The sequence below is a fragment of the Argiope bruennichi genome, chromosome 6 (genome assembly GCF_947563725.1).
Source record: "Argiope bruennichi chromosome 6, qqArgBrue1.1, whole genome shotgun sequence".
NCBI lineage: Eukaryota > Metazoa > Arthropoda > Arachnida > Araneae > Araneidae > Argiope > Argiope bruennichi.
Genome location: NC_079156.1, coordinates 43,053,285 through 43,074,262, shown reverse-complemented (window position 1 = coordinate 43,074,262; position 20,978 = coordinate 43,053,285). Strand labels below are relative to the sequence as shown.

The window sequence follows — 20,978 nt, the reverse complement described above, 5'->3', positions numbered from 1 at the left end:
TGATTTTGAATTATTATTACTATTTTTGAAATGTATTTTTCATCGTATATTTTTAGTTATCTAATATCTTGTAAAGAAATAATATTGTTACCTTTTCCATAAATTATACTTAGTGATTTTATGTTTTTATAATATTAGACTAGTTTTAGTCACAAGCAACATAATATGAAATAGATAATATAGTAATAATGAATTATCTTCAGTGAACTGGTAGCTACATTAACGGGGGAGGGTGGTTGTTTGGTAAAGTTGACAATGTTTTCCAAACTAACAAAAAGGTATAGTAACTGAATTACAGTGCATTTCATTGATGAGAATACCTACAAAATGTACAAACATTCAGTAAACTTATTTATTTTGTCTTTTTTATAAAATGGATATAATAATTTTTGATGATAGTAGATAAATGTTTGATAGATTATATTACAAAAGGAAAAAAAAAATAAACATGTAATAAATTCATCCAAAAAAATTATTTTTGTGCAAATATTACATAATAATATAAGATACAAAGCAATACAACTGAGGCTATTAATTAAAATTGCAGAGATCACTTAAACAACTATTTGCTTATTACAAAAAGAAAACTACCTAATTGATTAGTATAATGAAAGAAAATGCTTAACTTAATTATTAGTATAATGAAAGCAAATGCTTAATATAATGACTTAGACTTCTGTTTAACTCACTATAGGTAAATTATTCAACCCAATTTTCTATATAAATTGCAATGCTATTAATCAGTTTATATGTATAATTCTTTAAGATTGGTTTGAAACACTTATACATACAATATTATAAAACTTGTAAATGCTATTTTAATATCAAATAATATTCCATTAGCAGATGTTTATTGGAGGTACTCACATAATAAAGAATAAAGTCAGGCCTGTAGAGGAACCTCGGCATGTAGTTGTGCAGCCAGTTCTAAGACCTATTGTTGCTGGTGTAGGGGTTATTCAACCTTTGCCTGAAAATAGAGATCACGTTGTTACAGTTGACACTGATTCTGAGCATGCACCAAGCCCATCAAGAAGTCCAATGAGAAGAGGTAGAGGTTTGTTAGAGAGGTAGGCAATTAATTTTTCAATCATTTTGCAATATAAGTGCACTAGTCAGCTTTTATTTCACTTGTTTCTTATTTGCAAAGTTGGGATTTAGTAATCATTTGCTTTGTAATATTATAATAGCCTGAAAGTTTATTCATCACTTGTTCAAGATGACAGTGCACTATTACAATAATTGTAAACTAAATCATCAATTAATTTTTAATCCTATCATAGTCTCATTTAATAGAGATTTGAAAAATGAAGGGTCTCTAAATTTAAAAAAAGAATATAAAGTAATTAAAATTACACACTTCTATATATCTATACCAATAGTAAAGATGAATGTGTGCGTGTATGTTATGTGTAGATTTTCTGCAGGCAAGAGTTTCCAAACATGGCACAAATAAATTTTTGAGTGTGGAAATGTGCACGTTGCAGGGGGTGGGAAGGTAAAATTTTAATTAATTAAAAGTTAAAATTTTGACATTTTTTAATGATAACTTCCAAAAATATTGCTGTATGATTTTTGCACCATTTAAAAAAATTATCTTTCTAATGATGTCAGTTTAATATACCTTCGAATTTTTGCTGAATTTTGCCTCTTTTTAAAAAACAATTTTTTGAATCTTTTAAGGTGTTGTGATTATTATTTTTGTGCTATAATATTTTCGGATGTTACAGCGATTAAATGTAAAAATTTTAATTAATTAAAATTCTAATTAAATGTTTTAAAAATCATCTGAAGGTGCATATCCCCAATATATACGTGCCAGCACATGTAAGTTAAGCAGAAACCTATTCAGTGCCAACACACACACATATTCATCTTTAATATTGTTAGAGATAATTTTGGATGATATTATAATATTTGAGTATCAGTATTGAATGTTAAATGACAATTGGATACAGTTTTCTTAATGGCTATTTTATATTTAACTATTTTTATGAAAAACTGCAAAATATACTATGCATTTTCCCAAAATTATATGTTATGAATATGGAGAAGGAAGAAGATTTGTACATTTTAAAGATTTAGTATGTAATATCTGACCAGTTCATTCCTAATTGCATAACTGCTCTCATTTATTTTATTTTTAACTTCTGTAAATTTACTGATAAGATATGATAATTTAGTATTTTTATCTTCTTAAGGCGTGGATCAAATGCTTCGTTGACTTTGGATTTGAATCGTTCTCAAGAAAATATTCATTGTGGAACACCTCCTAAAGAATGGTATGTTATTTTAGAATACTTTTCCATCATTTTATTATTATATGTCAAATATTATAAAAAATATCAAATATGTTTAGATGTGTGCAAAAGTTCTATTTATTTTGTAGGCTTGTATGAATTGTAGGGGATTAAAATCTTTTGCATTTTAAATGGTAAGCTGTAAAATCTGTAAAGTGCACTTGTATAAATTTATTCATATTTTTTAATAGAAAACTGCAGGCAGTAAAGATTATTTTTAAAGATTACTTGTAACTTCTGCTTTTGGTTACCAAGATTCTTGGAACAAAATAACTTTTATGGATAAGCCATGTTTTGAATTCATCTTTTGTATTTTCTGAAGAGGGTTTTGAAAATGCATTGTGTAATTATTCTTCATATGTTCGTCAAAGAATTTGCAAGTTTACTACATTTGAATTTTTGTCAAGCTTTTTACACAGCAAAAGAAAATAGTTGGGAAAAAAAAAACAAATAAAATATTGTAACTTAGGACTAAAAATATAAATAACTAAAAATCACCCTTAATGTCAAAAAATGAAGTATCACTTTCTCTACTAACTTTTAAAGAGGAGAATTCTGAAAGAGAAACATTCTGAAAGATTTTGTATGGGATAATACAGAAACATAACATTCTTTTAATATATTATTCACTAATTTTATTATATCTGTTCGCTTTTTATCTAATCTGGCAAACTTAGATGAGGCAGAAGATTTTCCTTTACAGAAACATCAATTATAAAGGCATGTTCTTTTGTAAAAATATTGGATTTCATTTTACTTTAACTACATAAGAAAAACATGATTATGTGCAGATTGAAAATTGTAGTTGACCTTTGCATGAATCGCTGATTATGTCAAATTTTCAGTCTTTAAAAGGAATTGATTTTATTTTTAGGAAATTCATCCTTTTTAATAAAAATGCTTTGTTTGTTTTTAAGTAAAGAGCACTTTTTTTTAATGCATCTAATATGTCTGCTACAAATTTCTTTGAATGAGTAAATTCCAGACTTGACACATCTCCACAAAAATTGACATTTTAGTGTTTACAGGATCAAATTTTATCATTCTTGGGATCAGTTGAAATCGGCATTGAAATTTTTTTTAATGTATTTTTAGAGAAAGAAGTGTGCATGCAAAAGGCACAAGTAAAACCTAAACCAAAATTGTGCTTTGTTTGCAGATTTTACTTATGACTCTAAGGCACCAATTTCATATTACATAATTATGCTGAAAGACTTTCAAAGCTCAAGTGTTACATAGGGAAAAGATTGAGACTTGGATACATTCGAATTTAAAAGTTCAACATCTGAAAGTTGTATGCTTCTCTCTTTCTTCTTTCATTTCACCCAATCTGAAAATAAGTGAATCAAGTTCTTGCAATTTTGAACATAGGAAGAAAATATCATTAGTTTTCCATAAAGGAAATCTTTTTATTCTTGTAATATTTTTAGTATTCTTTTCTTCGTCATTATTTTAGTTTTTGTTTCCTTATAACTGCCTGTCATCGGCCATTGTGTCTGGGAGTTAAAACTTTGAATTCTTTGATAAAAATGATGGGGGGGGGGATTCTAGTGTGGTTGCTTAGAAAAAAAAATTTCTTAAAACTTAGTGAAAGAAAACTGGTGTATCTACTGGAGAAAGTATACAAAAAAGGGTTGATGTCTGTGAGAAAGAGGTTTAACAGGTATTCTAATAGCCTTGCTTATTATGGTAAAAAAGGATTTGGTACTATAGTTAACCATTTAAAAACCAAGAAGTTGTTTACAAAAAAATGCAAACTATTCTCCAAGCATTTTTTCTAAATCTATTGTCATCTTCAGCAGCAGAACAACAAATCTTACTCCTGTACCAATTAATGTCCTTCTTTGTGACAGAATTTCAAATGCGGAATTCCAGATTTTGGGTATTATTGCAAAATTTAATTTTCCATTTTCACGAAAGATCTCTTTCTGGCAAATGTTTGCAAAGTATTAACTGGACATTTAAAAAAAAAAAAACCTTCAAGTCACTGATCATTAAGTAGGGATTGTGCATTCTAAAAAATGAAATATAAAGTAAAATTTTCATTGAATTCAGATGAAGCTGCAAACAATAATAATATGAATGTTTTCATTATTGGCAAGTTATTTTCGTACTTCTGTTAATGGAGTTACAATGCGTCTATTTTCTTTATTTTTATTTATTTATTTAATACAACAGAAAACAGAATAGAGAATTCAGAAAACATTAATAGAGAAATTTAAAAAATCTTACTTATATTTTAATGGAGTCTTGCAGAATTATGAAAACAAAATTTGACATTGAAATAAAAGTTATAAATGGAAAGGTATCTTCATTTGTTGGATATTGATGATGATTCATATCATCTTATTCATAATACCATCAAAACAAAGAAGACTGTTGGCTTGGGAATTAAATGAGTTATATATTTAATGATACAAAATGGTCAGTTGAGATAACAAAATTGCTTATTGAAATATGTTTCATATTAAATCTGAGTATATTTCTTCAGTAAATTTCATTCCTCATCATTGACTGTCATCTTATAATGCTCAATGAGGGAGGTTCTTACTCTTTTGTATTATGCATTTCTCACTAACAGTAAAAAAAATTATATTTTTATATAGTTCAAAAATGCTGGTCAAATAAAGAATATAATGAAATTGTCATCAACAAATGATGACTAAGGGTGAAAAGAGAAGAGATAAAATCATCCAGAAGCTGTTTTGCTGTGGATGATAAATTCACATGAATTTCCTTTTACTTTTTTAAAAGAAATATATATGCATGTTTCAATCTAAATAGGCATTTGACTAATAATTAATAATTATTTGTTGATATTTTAAGCATTGATGTGAATCATATATGTTTGAGTAAAATGTTTATTGGTACTATAGCTCAGTCTATCATATTGAATAGTTTTAATGCCTATATGAAATACAAATTTCTTTATAAAATTTTTTTAAAAAAAAGTCTTTACAAGTTGTACTGATTATTTACAAAAGAAATTACCCATGGCAAGTTTTTTATAGGGATGTAACTTCTGCTATTTTTTATAATAAATATCTTGACAAGCACTAAATTAAATAGGCTTTTATCTTGAAAATTCACCAGTAACAAGTTCCTTTTAAACTAACATTTCCTGTTGAGGATTCATATAAACTTATTCCCATAGAAAATAATAATGTAGGGCAGTAAATAAAGAAACCCACAAGAAAAAAAAGCATAAAAAAGTTTTTATGGAAGAAAATAGTTTATTGAAGTATAAAAGAAGGTACAAATTGTTAAATGTAAAAATAAATAGTTTCTGCATGACCATAGTAAGATGCAAATTTTAAAAAAAATTTGTGTCATTTTTTACCATAATTTTTAATTTAATTAAACTTTCTACAGTAATATATCAAATTTCTTGTTACTTATATATGGCTCAGTTTGTTATATATAAAGTTCTTTTTTCTAAACTTATGTCATGTCTGAAAATTCTCTTTTGTCTTAATAATACTTCCTCGCATTTTCTGTAATATTATTTTTATTCAAAGTGGTATTTTTTACAGCTCTGCTGAAGAATTTCTTCAGTCGGCTTCAAAGAGATTGACTCGTCGTCAACTCCGATCAGCTCTGAAAGATGTCAAAGCTTTACATACTGAATTTTGGGTGAGTAGTACATATTTGGAAACATTTTGAAAGCTGTACTTTTTAAGTTATTCATTTTTAGTATTAAAAAAATGCTCATGTTTCGGTCAGTTTTCTTATTTATTTATTGCACAATTCTTTGGATGTATTTATAATGTTTATTCTTAAAAAAGATTTTAGTTGTCCCTATATTTAGTTTTCATATTCATTTAACAAAAATTATATTTAAGTATTTATGTTTGTTGCAGTGAAAAAAAAATTGAATACAATTAAAATGTACTGATTAATGAAATGTTTATTCATATAATACATATTTTAAACTTTTTATAATTAAAGTTTATTTCAAATTTGAATTATGTTTTTCCAGCCCATACAAACTGTGGAATTCTTTTTCATTCCTATTACAACCTGAATACTTGTTTGTATTCTTTAATCTTAGTAATATTATTTCTATTTTCCATGCATTTGCACAAAAAATAGGATACTTGTTGATATTTAGAGCCACCGCAAGAAATTGCCTAGAAATTAAAAATATCACTTACCATAAATCTTCAACAAATAAAACCATAATGGAACCAACCTGACATAATCTCAAAATTGCCAAGTAAACCGGAAAGGCCTTAAGTATCAATGGTACAGAAAATTTTAATGAAATTACTTATATCAATAAAGGCAGACAAGTGTTCAATTTGTAATTGGGATGGAAATGAATATTATTTCATTATTGTGTTTACTGATTAATTTGAATCATTCAATATTTTTTTATGTGTGTATTCATCTGCATTCACTATTTGTAGCATAATTTAAAAGAAATTTATTTGCTTATTTTATTTATATCAAAAACTAGTCTAACTTTGTTAATATGAAGCTGTGCATAATGTTATAATAATATTATTTTACCTTTAAATTTGATTATAACATTAGCATGCTTCACAGGCTTTCTTTCTTTAATTTATAAATTTGTATTGTGAAGTTTTAAATATTTATGATTATATTATGTCTTCTTTTCCTCAGGAAATTCCTATGAATCATCCAGAGAAAGTAGAAATTGCAGGATCAGGAACAAAGAATAGATACAAAACCATATTGCCAAGTAATTTTTTTTTTTTTTTTGAAAATAACCTGCTAATTATTATTAATTAGACTGACAAATTAGGATTTTTAAAAATTGCAATATTGAGTTTTGTACGAAATAAAAATAGAACTTGCATTTAACGAAATATATTTTCTTGAAATAGATGAAGGTACTCGTGTACATCTCTTTGAAAAAAATGATGATCCTCTTTCTTCATACATTAATGCCAACTATGTTCGAGTGAGTACAAATTTTTTATTTGATCAGTCTCTAAGTGGCCAAACCAGCTTTTCCCATGTTCAGTTCAAGAACAGATTATTTCTTTTTGTTTGCACTTTTTCTTAAGATTTGACTTGTAAAACATTCTTGAGTCTTCGAAATTCAAATTGCATATTAAAAAGTAAATTTTATGTGCATTTAAAACTTGTTTTTGAGAGCTTAGTTTTTTGGTTTAGATAAAAGACTGGTAAGCATTATGTCCCCCCTCCCTCTTTTCTGATGGGAAGGGGGTCTTTTTCCTGAAATAATTCACTAGTTTCAAAAATTCTCTTGTTTCTTCCTCTATTTTATATAATAATTTTTACCACATTTTAATATTCTTACAGCTTTGTTGTGGATTTTGTATGTGGTTCTAATAATATATCTACAAAGGATTTCTTTGTAATTAACATAATTAAGGTATTCTCCATCTTTTTTTTTTTTTTTTTTTTTTTTTTCAGTTTCATATAATAATTTTTAAAAGGCTCATCTCAAAATTATAATTATATTCAGTTTTTCTGGATTCTTTTTTTTTTTTCTCCCTCCCAAAATACAAATATAAACATACATATTTCCATAAGTTTATTCTATTTATAAAATCTGTATATAAACTGATATTGAAATTGCTGATATGCTAGCTTAAGGAAGATTAAATATTACATTCAAACAATCATATTTCTAAATAATAAAAGATGTCTGACTGAATTTTTCTGAAATAATAAATCAAATTTTCAAAATAACTATTATTACATAAAATTTGCATCATTCATTATTTGTCTATAATGTATATTTCAAATAGAACTTCTTTAAAATAAAGCTTAATGCCGAATTTTTTTTTTTTTTTTGTCTTGATAATAATTAAAAAAACATTGGCCTTCTTATTTAGACACATTTTAATATTATTTTGTCATTACTTCTACTTTAAAATCTTTTTTTTTTTTTTTTTTTTCATTCAATAGCTTAAAATTACGTATAACCACATTATTTAATATTAATCGTTTCTACGTGTTATCCGTCTTTCTTGTAGGAAATAATTTATATATACATCCTACAAACTAGTGCTTTTATTATGACATATGGCATCTCATTAAATCATGAATTAAATTCATGAAATATAGATTAATCTCAAGTGCATCAAATAATCTTTATCTTCAAACTGTTATTCCATATTAAAAAGATTAATTCACAGAACATATACAGAGATATTTACGTCGTTCTTTCAATACTTTAAATTAATACTAAATTTTTATTTTGAAAGGGATATAGAGAGGAAGAAAAAGCATACATTGCAACACAAGGACCCTTGCCACATACAGTCAATGACTTCTGGCAGATGGTTTGGAAGGAAAAAAGTCCTTTAATCGTTATGATCACTAAATTGAAGGAGAAGATGAAGGTACGTATAGATTTAGTTTTGCCATAACAGAATCGGGTAATTTAATCAAGATTATTAATTATAATATTTTCTCAGGTGAAATGTGAACCCTACATACCAGATTATCAAGACTGTTATGAGGATATTGAAGTTACCGTCATAAGTGTTATTCCTCGTGAAGGTTACACTGTTAGGGAACTTCTGTTGAGAGTAAGTTAAGAGCTTGTAAATTTAATTTAAATTGTATTTTTCCTTTTTTTATAAAGAATATCCACTCATAATTGTAGTTCAATGTCTAATTTCTAAAGCATTAGAAATAGGCTTATATTTCTTGTATAAAAGATGCTTTTAATCGTGTAAAGAAATTGTATTTGAGTCCATAAATTTACTGATAAAAAAATTACACAATCTAATTTTTTTTTTTTTTTTTTTTTTTTTTTTACAGTCTCTCAGTTTTATTATCCATATTTAGTAAAAAATTCTTAATATACTTACGTTTTTAAAAAAAGTTTCATCTAAAATTTGCTAAGTTAGAGAACTTTAAATATCTTTACTATAGATTAATTGTTTAAATTGATAAAAAAATTTAACGAACTACAATAGATTAGTTTAAATGATTAATCTGGAGTAGAATTATCCTCAAAAAAGATCAACTAGTCATATGTAGTTGCTTAAAGTCATTATTAATTAGCTTAAAACTATAAAATTTAAACGTTTACAATTCATTATTTTTAACCGCAAAAAAATAGAACTTATGCTGTCTAAAATGTTAGTGTGTCTAGAATATTTTACTGGTGATGAGTAATAGGACTGGAAATCTAAATTTTCTATGCATTCCTTTGGAGGACTATATAACAAATTCAGAAATCGGGCTTAATTAGAATATATTGAGGAAAAATTAAATGCTTAAAGAAATAAAGAAACATTAATCTTTATTTCTTGCAATAATGTTTTTCTTTTTTTTAATTCCTAAAAAAAGAAAAAAAAAACGTCATACACTTTTCATGAAAGAATAGTATGAACAGTGAATGCATCTATTATGAACAGTACAATTTTGATGGAAACATGAATAATATTCATTTTATTTAAACATTCAGATTCAATTAATTTTTGAAATGACAAATTGTATATTTTTCTTTAATGTTTAATTTTTGTTTTATTTAATTTTTTTATTATGATTATTATTTTTTAATTTATTATTGACGCAAAATATTATTGTAATGGTAATGAAAATTTCATATACAACTATTTTTGTAACAGATTTGTTTTGTTAATACACTGGTGTAAGAAATTAAGAGAATTTACATATTTTATCGAATTGCATAAAAAGAAATGAACTGAATGAAAAACCACTGCTTCTAGATAAAAATGCAAATGTTGTACGGCTAATACGTAAGCGTAGACGTGAGTGTAGGTGGAGCCAGCATAAAAACTGGCTTTTTAAGCGCATGGAGAGTAAGACGAATTTCGTTCGCTAGCACACACCAGTGAATTTCTTAATGTTGTCTTGCAGCAATCGGTGAAATTCACATCGGAACCGTAAAAATGAGTAACCACCAACATTTAGATGATGGAATGACGTGGCGAAATGTGGGCAGGTTAGAGGCAGGCCAATCGCAAGTCCAGATATGCAGAGTTTCATTTAATGCCCAGCATCGTGTGTAACCTTTGGAAACAGTTCCAGGATACTGTATCCATCGAGAGACAGCCTGGGCCAGGTCGTCAAAGAGCCACGACGACCAGAGAAGATCGCCATTTGTCCATTTTAGCAAGGTGTAACAGACAGGCTACAGCTTCTCAGCTCTCTCGGGACCTGTATGCAGCCACAGGAACCTGTGTATCAAGGGTGGCTTGTTCCAAGAGACTGAATGAGAGAGGACTGTTTGCCAGAAGATCGGTTGTTTGCGTCCCGCTCACGTCTACAAACAGGAGAGTCTGATTAGCATGGTGCAGGCAACATAGTGATTGGAATATGGAGCAATGGGCAACCGTTCTATTCACCGACGAGTCCTGTTTTCACCTAAACATTGATTCTCGCCATACTTTCATATGGAGAGAGTCAGGGACCTGCTACCTACCTTCCAATGTCCACGAAATCAACAGTTGTGGCGGTATAATGGTCTGGGCAGGAACCATGTTAGATGGCAGCACACCTCTCCACATCTTTGACAGAGGCTCTGGCTGGTGTGAAATATAGAGATAAGGTCTTGGAGCCCTATGTTCGCCTTTTCCGGGGTGCAGTGGGCCCCGAGTTCATCTTAATGGACGATAACATGAGGCTACATAGAGCTCTTCTGGTCGACGAATTTCTCGAGAGTGAGGATATTCACCGGATGGATTTGCCAGCCAGGTCTCCAGACCTCAACCCTATAGAGCATGTCTGGGACGCTCTGGGGAGGGCAATTGCAACTCGCAATGCACTGATAAACTGCCTTATTTCCATTATGACATCACATTGCAAAGCGTGTATAGCTGTAAGAGGGGGCCATACCCTCTATTAGCCCATTTCTTTTGTGTATTCTGCAACCGCTGTTGCAGACCTTCAGACTTCCATGAGTGTTACGCACAAACAAGTGTGTCTATTATAACTGTTGAATGTTTATTTTGTTTGCATTATATCAACCTATGTTCACACCAAATTTTATTAAAATGTATTCAGTAGTTCTAGAGATCGTAGATCAAATATGAAAATTCTCTTAATTTCTTACACCAGTGTAGTTCATCAAATCGTTATATTCTAAATTGCTTTAAAAGTATTAAATGAAGCCTAGAAAATCCTTATGCAGGCTACAAATTTTTATGTAAAAAAAGAATAGGAACCCTGTAAAATTATATGAAGTGCCATATAAAGTTTTCCTAAGCATTATTTTAATTTTTAAAAAATTATTTTAAATAATTCTTTTTAGCGAGGGAATGAAACACATACTGTGCATCACTTTTGGTATACAACTTGGCCTGATCATAAGACTCCAGCAACTGCAAAGCAACTTCTGAGCATGGCTCTTGAAGCAGAAAGTATGAGATTGGAAGCGAGCACTGAGGTCAAAAGACCAATGATCGTGCATTGCAGGTATTTCTATAAATTTTAACTTTAAAGTTTTTAATATTAATTGTATAATGATAAAGAAAAACTTATACTTATTTAATTAAGGATGTCTTGCAAAATGTTATTCCCACTGCATGCTATTATACCGTAGGATACTATTGTAGTATCTTGATCCAGAACGATCAAATAAGAGAGTACCGTATCATATCAAACAATTCTTTTATTTACAGCCTATCAATCTTTAAACATCATTAAAGCTTACAATCTTTAAAAACAACTTGTTCTCGTCTAGGTTAATATTATTTACAAAAATCACATAACAGTTGAAAGTTTAATCATAAAATAGTTTTTTGGTCAAAGCAGAGAATAAATTGGCAAAAGAAACACTAACAGGATTGTTAGCTCTCAATGGCTACTCCAGGGACCGCTCCAGAAATCCATGGATCTTCATCGGGTGGATATCCTAACGCAAATCTGAATCGCATGGAGCTTCTAAAAAAAATCAGGAACAACTTCTTCAGACACCGACATCTCTCCGAATTCCGATTTGACACCTCTCACTGCTCTCCTGTCTGTCGTCTCTAAACAAGCCAAAATACTGCATTTTATTTCCGTCAGATCTTCACCTTCGATTTTCTCATTGGTGCACTTGAGTTCTCTATCACTCAATAGCTGCTCAGCATTGCTTTCTCAGTGGTCTCCAGTTGGTCGTGGGAATGTCTGATAAGGATCCATCTTTGTAGTTGACCCTTCCTGAACACATGTTAATTATAGTCGGTTCACAGCTAACACTAGCTAAAGTCCACCTGAGTTCGACACTTAATGACAATGGTTGCTGATGATTGATCATTTCTTGAAGATTTAGGAGTCTCTTCATAAGGGAAAAAAAGTTTTAACATCTGGATGTTTTGACATTCTTCTCCAGTGTAGACATGATAGATCTATTCGAAACAACGAGACACACATCTGTGTCCTTTCATCTGGATACAACAAATAACCAGATACAATGACTCTATTAGTGAAAAGGATCCACATCTGGCGGTCCATATGTACTTAGCTGAATGTGGGGAAAACAGATGATGCCACAGCTGGTCAAAATGCCATTTACCTTGTGAGGAAAAAGGAGAAATGTTACTCTGATTTCTTTTAGGCTTTACTTTACAGTTAAGATGAACTGAATTTCTCTTCAATAATATGCCTGGATTTACTCGGCAGTCAGATTCATAGCTGGTATAAAATGCATGTATAATCAAGAACATTTAATTTAAATTTAAAAATATAGCTCTATTTTGATCAATTTTAAATTGGTCAATGTTATAAATTTTAATACTCAATTATTTAAAATTAATAAAATAATACTTAATATATTTCCCCTTCAATGTTGACAATAATATTTTATATATATATATATATATATATATATATATATATATATATATATATATATATATATATATATATATATATATATATATTGTCTAAAAAATAATTTCATGTCAAGCATTGTCAAATATATTTGTATATTCTGTTTGAGAAAGTAATTAAGTCTTATCAAGAATATTTAGATATAAATACTATAATAAAACAAACTTTCTCAAGATTTTTAATTTTCTATTTATAAAAAATGTCTATAATATCGATATTTATCTACTTTTATTAAATTAAAGTGTTTTTCAAATTTTTTTTATAGTGCTGGCATTGGAAGGACAGGTTGCTTCATTGCTGTAAGCATTGGCATGCAGCAACTCATTGAAGAAAATTGCGTGGATATTTTGGGAACCGTTTCCTCCTTAAGATTGGATAGGTATGTTTCATAATTGTTAATATAGATTTAGTTATTGATTTTTGTCCCTCATATTGGAATAATTTTGTGTTTTAATGACATTATTCATTTTGTATGATATAGAAATTTGGCTAATTCAGACATTTATTTTTTAATTATTTTATTTAATTATTTCTCATAGACATAATGTTAAATTATAATCAATTTTAGTAAATTTTTAATCAAAATTAAAGCTATTGTAGGTTGTATTACTCAAAGTGTTTGATACTGTTTATTAGCATTGCTTACATATTTGTTGTAACCGTTATTATTTTTTAAATGTTACAATACTTTAATTTTTATTATTTTTTAATTTATTAAAGCTGATTATTCTTTATGTAGTATTTATTAAAATTTTACCTACACAAAATAAATCTTGGTAGTTTTGTTTGTTTGTTTTTTAAACTCTTTTCTTTATCTGTTGATTTAAATATTATAATCTTCTGTTATTCAGAGGTGGAATGGTTCAAACAGCTGAGCAATATGAATTTGTTCATCAGGCTTTAAGTATATTTGAGTTGTCCTTGCCTGCATCAAATGGTGACTGAAGAATCAATGGATCTGAAATTTGGTCTATGTCTAAGTATTAAAAGTTGTGATTGATGTATTGTTTCAGTAAATGTGCTGATTGTTACACTTTTTGTGGTGTTGGTGGTTTTCAATGTGCTGTTGGTGTCATTTAGTTCTGAAGCTTTCAATGAAGCATGTTTCAGGCTATTCTAACGCACATAGTGCATATGTTAATGGAGGTTGTTATATGTGCCACTTTATAAGAGTTGAATATTATTGTATATGTCTTATATGTAAAAGTATTTATAAAATTATGTGTTTTATTTTAAGTCTATGTATTGAAAGTTGCCTCTCCAGCCTTTATTTAAACTTGGATTTTTTTTATGTACTTATCATTGGTTAGTTATTACAGTTATGAACTTGTAGCTGGATAAATGTATATTTATAATTGCAATTGCCATTCATAAAATTTTTTATTTAATGTTGCATACATTATTTGTGTTCTTGAATTTTAAGAAAATATCATCTCAGTATTATATCATAGTTTTTCTGTTTGCATTGTTATTGCTCTATATTTGTGGTTGTTAAAATTATTTGTTTAGAATTGATATCATGCTGTTTTTTTCCCCCCATAATTATGTAGAAATGAATGTAAAAAATATGTATAAACTATTTTAAAATGTGTGAAAGCAAGCTCACATTTATATTTTAACATATTTATATTTTATCATTATTCACTATATAATTCTTAATAAAAGCTTTTGTCAATGACTTTGCACAATTGTAAATGAGGTATGCAAATATTTTTCAAGGCATTATGGAAAGTAAACTTATTAAATCTCCATAAGCTATGACACCTTGAAAAATGAATATCTTTTAACTGTTTCTTTTTATAAAATTATCTAAAAGTTTAATTTCTAAATAAATACTGAATGTTACATGTCGTTAAAATGTGGATATTATTAAAGAAAGTATTAAATATTGTTAAAATGATTCCAAAAGTTTATCTTGACTGAAATCGTATTTGAGGCCCCACAAAAATATTTTCATCATGTTTGATTATTTTCCAGGAAACTAGGATTGATGGCAACAAATCAATCTATATATAAAATGCCTTTTCATCTATCTAATAAGTCATATCAAAACTTTTGTTTACCAAGATTTATTTAAATGGATAAAATTGAAATTATGTAAACTTAAATTAGCATCTTATTGAATCAAGCTTATTGGGACCAAAATCTATTTGTATTAACTTTTTTTTTTTTTTTTTTTTTTTTTTGTAAATTGCTATGTATTTCAGTGCAAGCAGAAATGTGCATCGGTTATTAATGTTGAACATTTGCTAAGTCAGTTAGCAAGTGCTTTGATGATTCTACAATTTGGTGCAATATTGCATTTCCCACCAACTTTCGTCACTTTACCTAAAAAGAAAGCCATAATTTGATGAAAGTAATGTGAAGCATTTTAATATTTTTGCATTGTCATGTAGATCATGAATTAGATACTTATATATCAAATAATTATTTCTTTGTGAAATGCATTTAATCTTCTTTTTTCCCCATAGTGTTTTAAATTCTTATATAAATTATTCAGTTCTCAGATTTATAGCAATATAGTGTAAAATTTTTATTTTTATTAGATCCTATTCTGGCCCCATTGTTACAATCAATAACAATAAACAACCGCTTACTAACATATTTTGATGAAATATCTAAAAATATCAGTATTTTTTGTTATTTCATAGCTTATTTAATTATACTATCTTATATAGTAGACATTTTGCTTGCAAATTTTTCAGTTCATTTATATTTTATTTTAAAATCTGATTTTTTATTATTATTATTTCATTTGGGTTATAGTAAGTAAACTAGCTTTTTAACTTGCTGAATGAGGTTAATAAATTATATTTTCATTTTAACTCTTTATATATTAAAAAATAATAATGGTGAAATCTCTTGAAAGCTTAATATTGCATTTAATATTCAATTTTCTCTTCCAATGCTTTTTCCTACATTTTTGTAATTTGAAAAAAAAATGTCATGTTTTGTAGATGTCTTTGATTTGTTTTATCCTCTGAAACATATCACATAAGTCAATGTTTTTAGTACAAAAAAAATTAATAATTTTATCAGATTTTTGTCCTGATTTTAATGAGACAACTAATGTTGATTTAGAACTTTTTCTGTATTGTCGTGTACAATTAATTTTTAATAAAATCATTAACATTTTTATACCATACAAAACGTTGATACCATTGTAAAAATATTATCTTTTAGTTTTCTAGAAATTATACAGTAAATGCCACTAATTTGGATCACATTAGATTTCACTGTTAGATGGAATCTAAAAATAATTTGAATACTAAATGGAGTGTCTTTTGCCCTGTGCAATATACACAGTTCATCTCAAAATTAATTTGGTGTGGGCACGAATGATTGGTACTGTGTAAATATGGTTCGATTCCAATAAAATATTTTTATATTATTTGCAGCGGTGTTTGTGCTCCGGGGAAACCCCGGAATTCCAGGGATTTTGAACTTCGACACCCGGAAATTCCGGGGATCGTCGTTCAAAAGGAAGTAGGAATAATAATGAATTATTTATTTTGATCTGGGTAATTTTGTTTGCTTTGAAAGCAGAAAACGCAAGGTCAGTGTGTGTGGTGAAAACTTTTCCTTTCTTTCTCCAAAGGCAGTGATAATGCGTGAAAAGGGGGAAAAAACTTCTTTTTTGTTCTTTCCTTATTGCGAGTTATGACTCATTCCCCCGGTTCTCGGACATTCTCTTCTGGATTCTTTTCGGCAAGTAGGCGCGGTAGAAAAAAAAGAGAGAGACTTCGTTCGACCAGATGTGCGATCACGTGACCTGGGTTCAAAGGTCTTAATTTTGCAAAATTAATGGTTATTAATTTTGCAAAAAAAGTAATTAATTGTACTTTTATAATTAGGTCATTCAATACTTCATAAGAGTAATTTTTCATTTCTTCCCCCCCCCCCTCTCGAAACTCCAAAATGTCGGTAGTAAGTCCGTAAAAGTTTCAGGGGATTTTTTGGGGTCCCACAAACACCCCTGTATTTGGGAAGCAAAAACTATTATAATCCTTCTTTTTTTTTAATTGTCACTTAATTGCAATTTATGACAGTTATATTTTTAATGTGCATATCAAAGAACAGTTTTAAGATTTTTATTTTCACTAACGCACGGGAAATTTCTTCCATAATTTTTCTTCATTCATACACCGTATTTGATTGGTATTGCTTTCCATGAAGACAGAAACGAGGTGTGTGTGTCTTTAATTTTTATTGTTATTATGCATCTGCTTTGTCTTGCTAATAGTTTGATAAATTTCTATTACCAAGAATATCTCAATTGTTGCCAGAAATTTGTGATTCATTTTTATTTAATTGCTTTTTCCCCTTCTCATGCAAATTTTTGTTTTTATCATAATACCTAATCATGTCTTTTTATTGAAAGACATCCAAACTTTATAATTCTTTTCATTCTCAGTAATTTTTTGAATCTTTATAGAATCATTTTATTAATGCTTTTTAATTAATACAGTTTTGAAATTGATACTGAAAGATTTAATCATAAAATTTCTGCTGTTTATTGTTTTAATTTGTGTGACAGTCCTATTACTCTCTCAAGGTTTTTCTCCCGTATGCATGTCATCATTAATAAATCAAAATTATTTTTATTTTTTATTTTACAAACTTTGAATGATTCAACATAGCTATTTTGTCATATTGTTAATAGTCCTTTCCCTTAAAACAGAAATGCTTGTAGTGCCTTCAAAGATTTCATGAGAAATGTTTATTTTAAAGGTATTTGGTAATTCAGTGCTACTTGGCTTGCATGTTTTTTTTTTTGGGGGGGGGGGGGTTAAATGGAAGTAATATAGTAGAATTTCAACACAGAAAAGTTATTTATTACCTTGGCTCAATGGATTTCTTTTATCACTTATATTTTACAAGTTTTATTCAGTGTTTACAATGCCTGTAAACACTAAATATGGGAAGCAATATGGTTTATTTTATATTTAATGCTGAAGATAGGATTCATTATTTTTATAATATATTACGACTGACAATAAATGCAACTGTGATTAAATTAAGTGGCATCTACTGTATTATTATATTTTGGTTTCAGTGTAGCTTTTCAAATTCATTTCATATATATTTTTTCTTATAAAGTAGTCTGATTATGTGATTGTATCAAATTTTCTATTATTTTTTATTTATTAATATCACAAAATATTTATTTAAAGTATATTTTAAAAATGCCATATTCAGATAGAAAACAATGGCTTATAGTATTTTTTATTATTATTATTTTTTGTAATGATAAAACAACATGATTTCATATTTGTGAACAAAATTTCACCAGTATTTAGTACAATTTTGAATACTTAAGAAATACATGGTTGCAATTTAGAAGTATCAATTGTTATTGTTTTAGTATTAATTCATCTCTCTTTTATTCAACATTAAAATTTTTAAATTTATATATCTATATGTTCCTTTTTTTTTTTTCATAATTTTTGTGCCATATATTTATTAATATAATCATGCAAGTTTTAAAAATAAAATCATTATATTCCCTTTTGTATCAGTGAAAAGTTTTAGCTTCTTCAGAAGCTAATTCTGAGCATACATATATACTTTGATTGTAAAATTTCATGATTCATTAATTATTTACTTTAAATATTTAAACTTGTATGATATAAATCCATAAGTTATTTTCTGTGATATCATGCCACATATTTTATTCATGACATTTATATATTGTTTTCACCAAATGTCATATTTTGTTTCCAATCTCATTGTACTAAAATATATAATTCTAGTGCCATTAAAATATTTCCAAATCTTCGCACAATTTTTTATTCCTCAGTAACTGAGATAAATGTAATTGTATTGTGCAAACGTATCCCAGTAACACTTTTATCTCACTGAAAATAGTGAAGCAGGGCTTCTTAAACAGTGAGCCCTTGATCTTAAAAAGAACTGCTTACACCTATTGTCATTCTGATTATATTTCAAGTTATTCAGTTGAATACATTCTAAAAGGCATGGCTTATAATCATCATAAATTTTCAGCCAATTTATTTCCTTGTGTAGAAGTAAATAAATATGCTAAGGAAATTGTATTTAATTCGGTTTCTTTAGTTTGGCCTTAAAATTAAATTTATCTATTAATATTATGTTGTACTCAAGGATTAGTTCAAAATATTAGTTTTAATCTGTACAAATGTATATAGAGAATATGTTTGTTTTTGTTTTTATTTCAACAAAGTATTAAACTTACAAATAAAATATTTTAAAAATAATTTTTGTCTATTAAAATTAAAGCTTATTAAGCTAAGATGAATCATAATTCGTATAAGTCAATGTTAACTATTTCTTATTCCTGCATCTATGGAAAGATCATTATGTATCAGAAATAATATTTTTAGTGAAATTTGTTAAAGTATTTTTGTTATTAATGGTTACAAGTTTAAGATGCCCTGCACTAAATCATGAACAGAAAGCACTCTTAGAAGAGCTATAAAGGCTCCTTGCATTTATTAACTTTCCATGTGTTTGCTATTGGGGTCAAAACATAGGAAGGATAGGTGTTTCAATGTGTTGTGAAAAATATGCATATATTTGCTCTGCTGCTTTGCTTAATGCAGGAATTTCTGTGATTCCTTGTTCATGTTTTGCTGTTCTAAAGTGTTTCATTTATGGCAGTTGTGGAGTCTATATTATATCAAAATAATACATTTCTGCTCAAAATGTTGACACTTGTCTGTTTCTGTGCATAAACTTATCAGCTGTTTCTTAAGTGTGCAAAAAATATATGAGGCACTATAAATCTGTTAGTACAGATTCTTTGCTGTGAATTCTAAGTTCTATAAATATATATATATATTGAATGTTATTATCTGTTTTCTGGTAATTGTTGCTCTTATGTTGTATAATGTTTGTCAATGTTGAATATATGTTATGTGTAAAAGAAGATAAAGCATTTATTAATATAAAGTACCCTGAAAAATATGCAAATTTATGTGTTCTCTTGATATATATTGACCTATATATATATGTGTGTGGAAATTTATGGAAAAATCCAACTGAAATGGTTGTGTGATTTACATCAGTATATGTACATATCTCATATTCTGCATTTGGTCCAGTTTTTAATGTTTGAATTGTAAATTATATGTATACATATAAATATATAATATACCCCTGAGGTATTGTAGTGAACCTTATAGTTGTGAAAATAAAACTGCACCTTTAAAATTGAAAATTTGATTCAAGCTTTTCTTTCAAAATATGAAATGCTACTATTTTATTATGATTAGATACTTCTTTGATGCCCCCCCCCCCTTTACAAAGAGTTCGTTAAGTTATTTAAGCTGAAGTAGATTTTCTATCTTCTTTACACAATTAAATTGGAACAGAGTTTTTGTATGCAGTTTACTTTTTCCTTATATGAAATACAACATTGGCATTATTATATGAATAAGCTATTAAGATTTCGCTGTCCCTGCAGCAGTAATATGTTGTCTCTAATTATTCTAAAGGCAGTAATGGCCTAATTAATCTTGGCTTCAAAATCAGGGCATTTATAAAGATTTACTTCCAGCAAATATTTATTATTATATCTATATGATTCATGTTAAATATGTTGTCATCATTTGCTTCACATTCTATGACATGAATATTTGGAAAGGGAGTATCATCTATTGTTTGCCAATGGATTTTAAAACTCTCCATGTTTTTCTGCATGCATTAGGATGGATTTAATTCATCAAAATAGGGGTGAGAGGAGAGATGAAAGGACTATTTATAGAAATGTTTATTGAACATTTGAAAAGGCTGAAAGGAAATGTTTACATTTAGCAATAAAGTAAACTTGGATTACTCGCGGATTTATGAGGCGTAAATACTTCAAATAACCCGAATACTGTTAAGAAAAAATACTAATTCACAATA

The 20,978-nt window shown here is 28.0% G+C and overlaps 1 protein-coding gene across 2 annotated transcripts in view; it reads left to right on the top strand.

Moving 5' to 3' along the window:
- The window catches only part of LOC129971490 (receptor-type tyrosine-protein phosphatase R-like), a 38,196-nt gene extending 17,928 nt beyond the window's left edge, over positions 1–20,268 (top strand). The window contains exons 6-15 of one of the 2 annotated variants that reach the window (XM_056085310.1): positions 847–1,070; positions 2,202–2,282; positions 5,834–5,933; positions 6,927–7,005; positions 7,151–7,227; positions 8,504–8,641; positions 8,717–8,830; positions 11,527–11,690; positions 13,357–13,470; positions 13,943–20,268. In XM_056085310.1, coding sequence (XP_055941285.1) covers positions 847–1,070; positions 2,202–2,282; positions 5,834–5,933; positions 6,927–7,005; positions 7,151–7,227; positions 8,504–8,641; positions 8,717–8,830; positions 11,527–11,690; positions 13,357–13,470; positions 13,943–14,036 — 1,185 coding nt within the window. In that variant the 3' untranslated portion in view covers positions 14,037–20,268. Of the gene's footprint in view, positions 1–843; positions 1,071–2,201; positions 2,283–5,833; positions 5,934–6,926; positions 7,006–7,150; positions 7,228–8,503; positions 8,642–8,716; positions 8,831–11,526; positions 11,691–13,356; positions 13,471–13,942 lie in introns of both variants that reach the window. The other variant, XM_056085309.1, reaches the window with a different exon arrangement.
- The last annotated feature ends 710 nt before the right edge of the window (positions 20,269–20,978 follow it).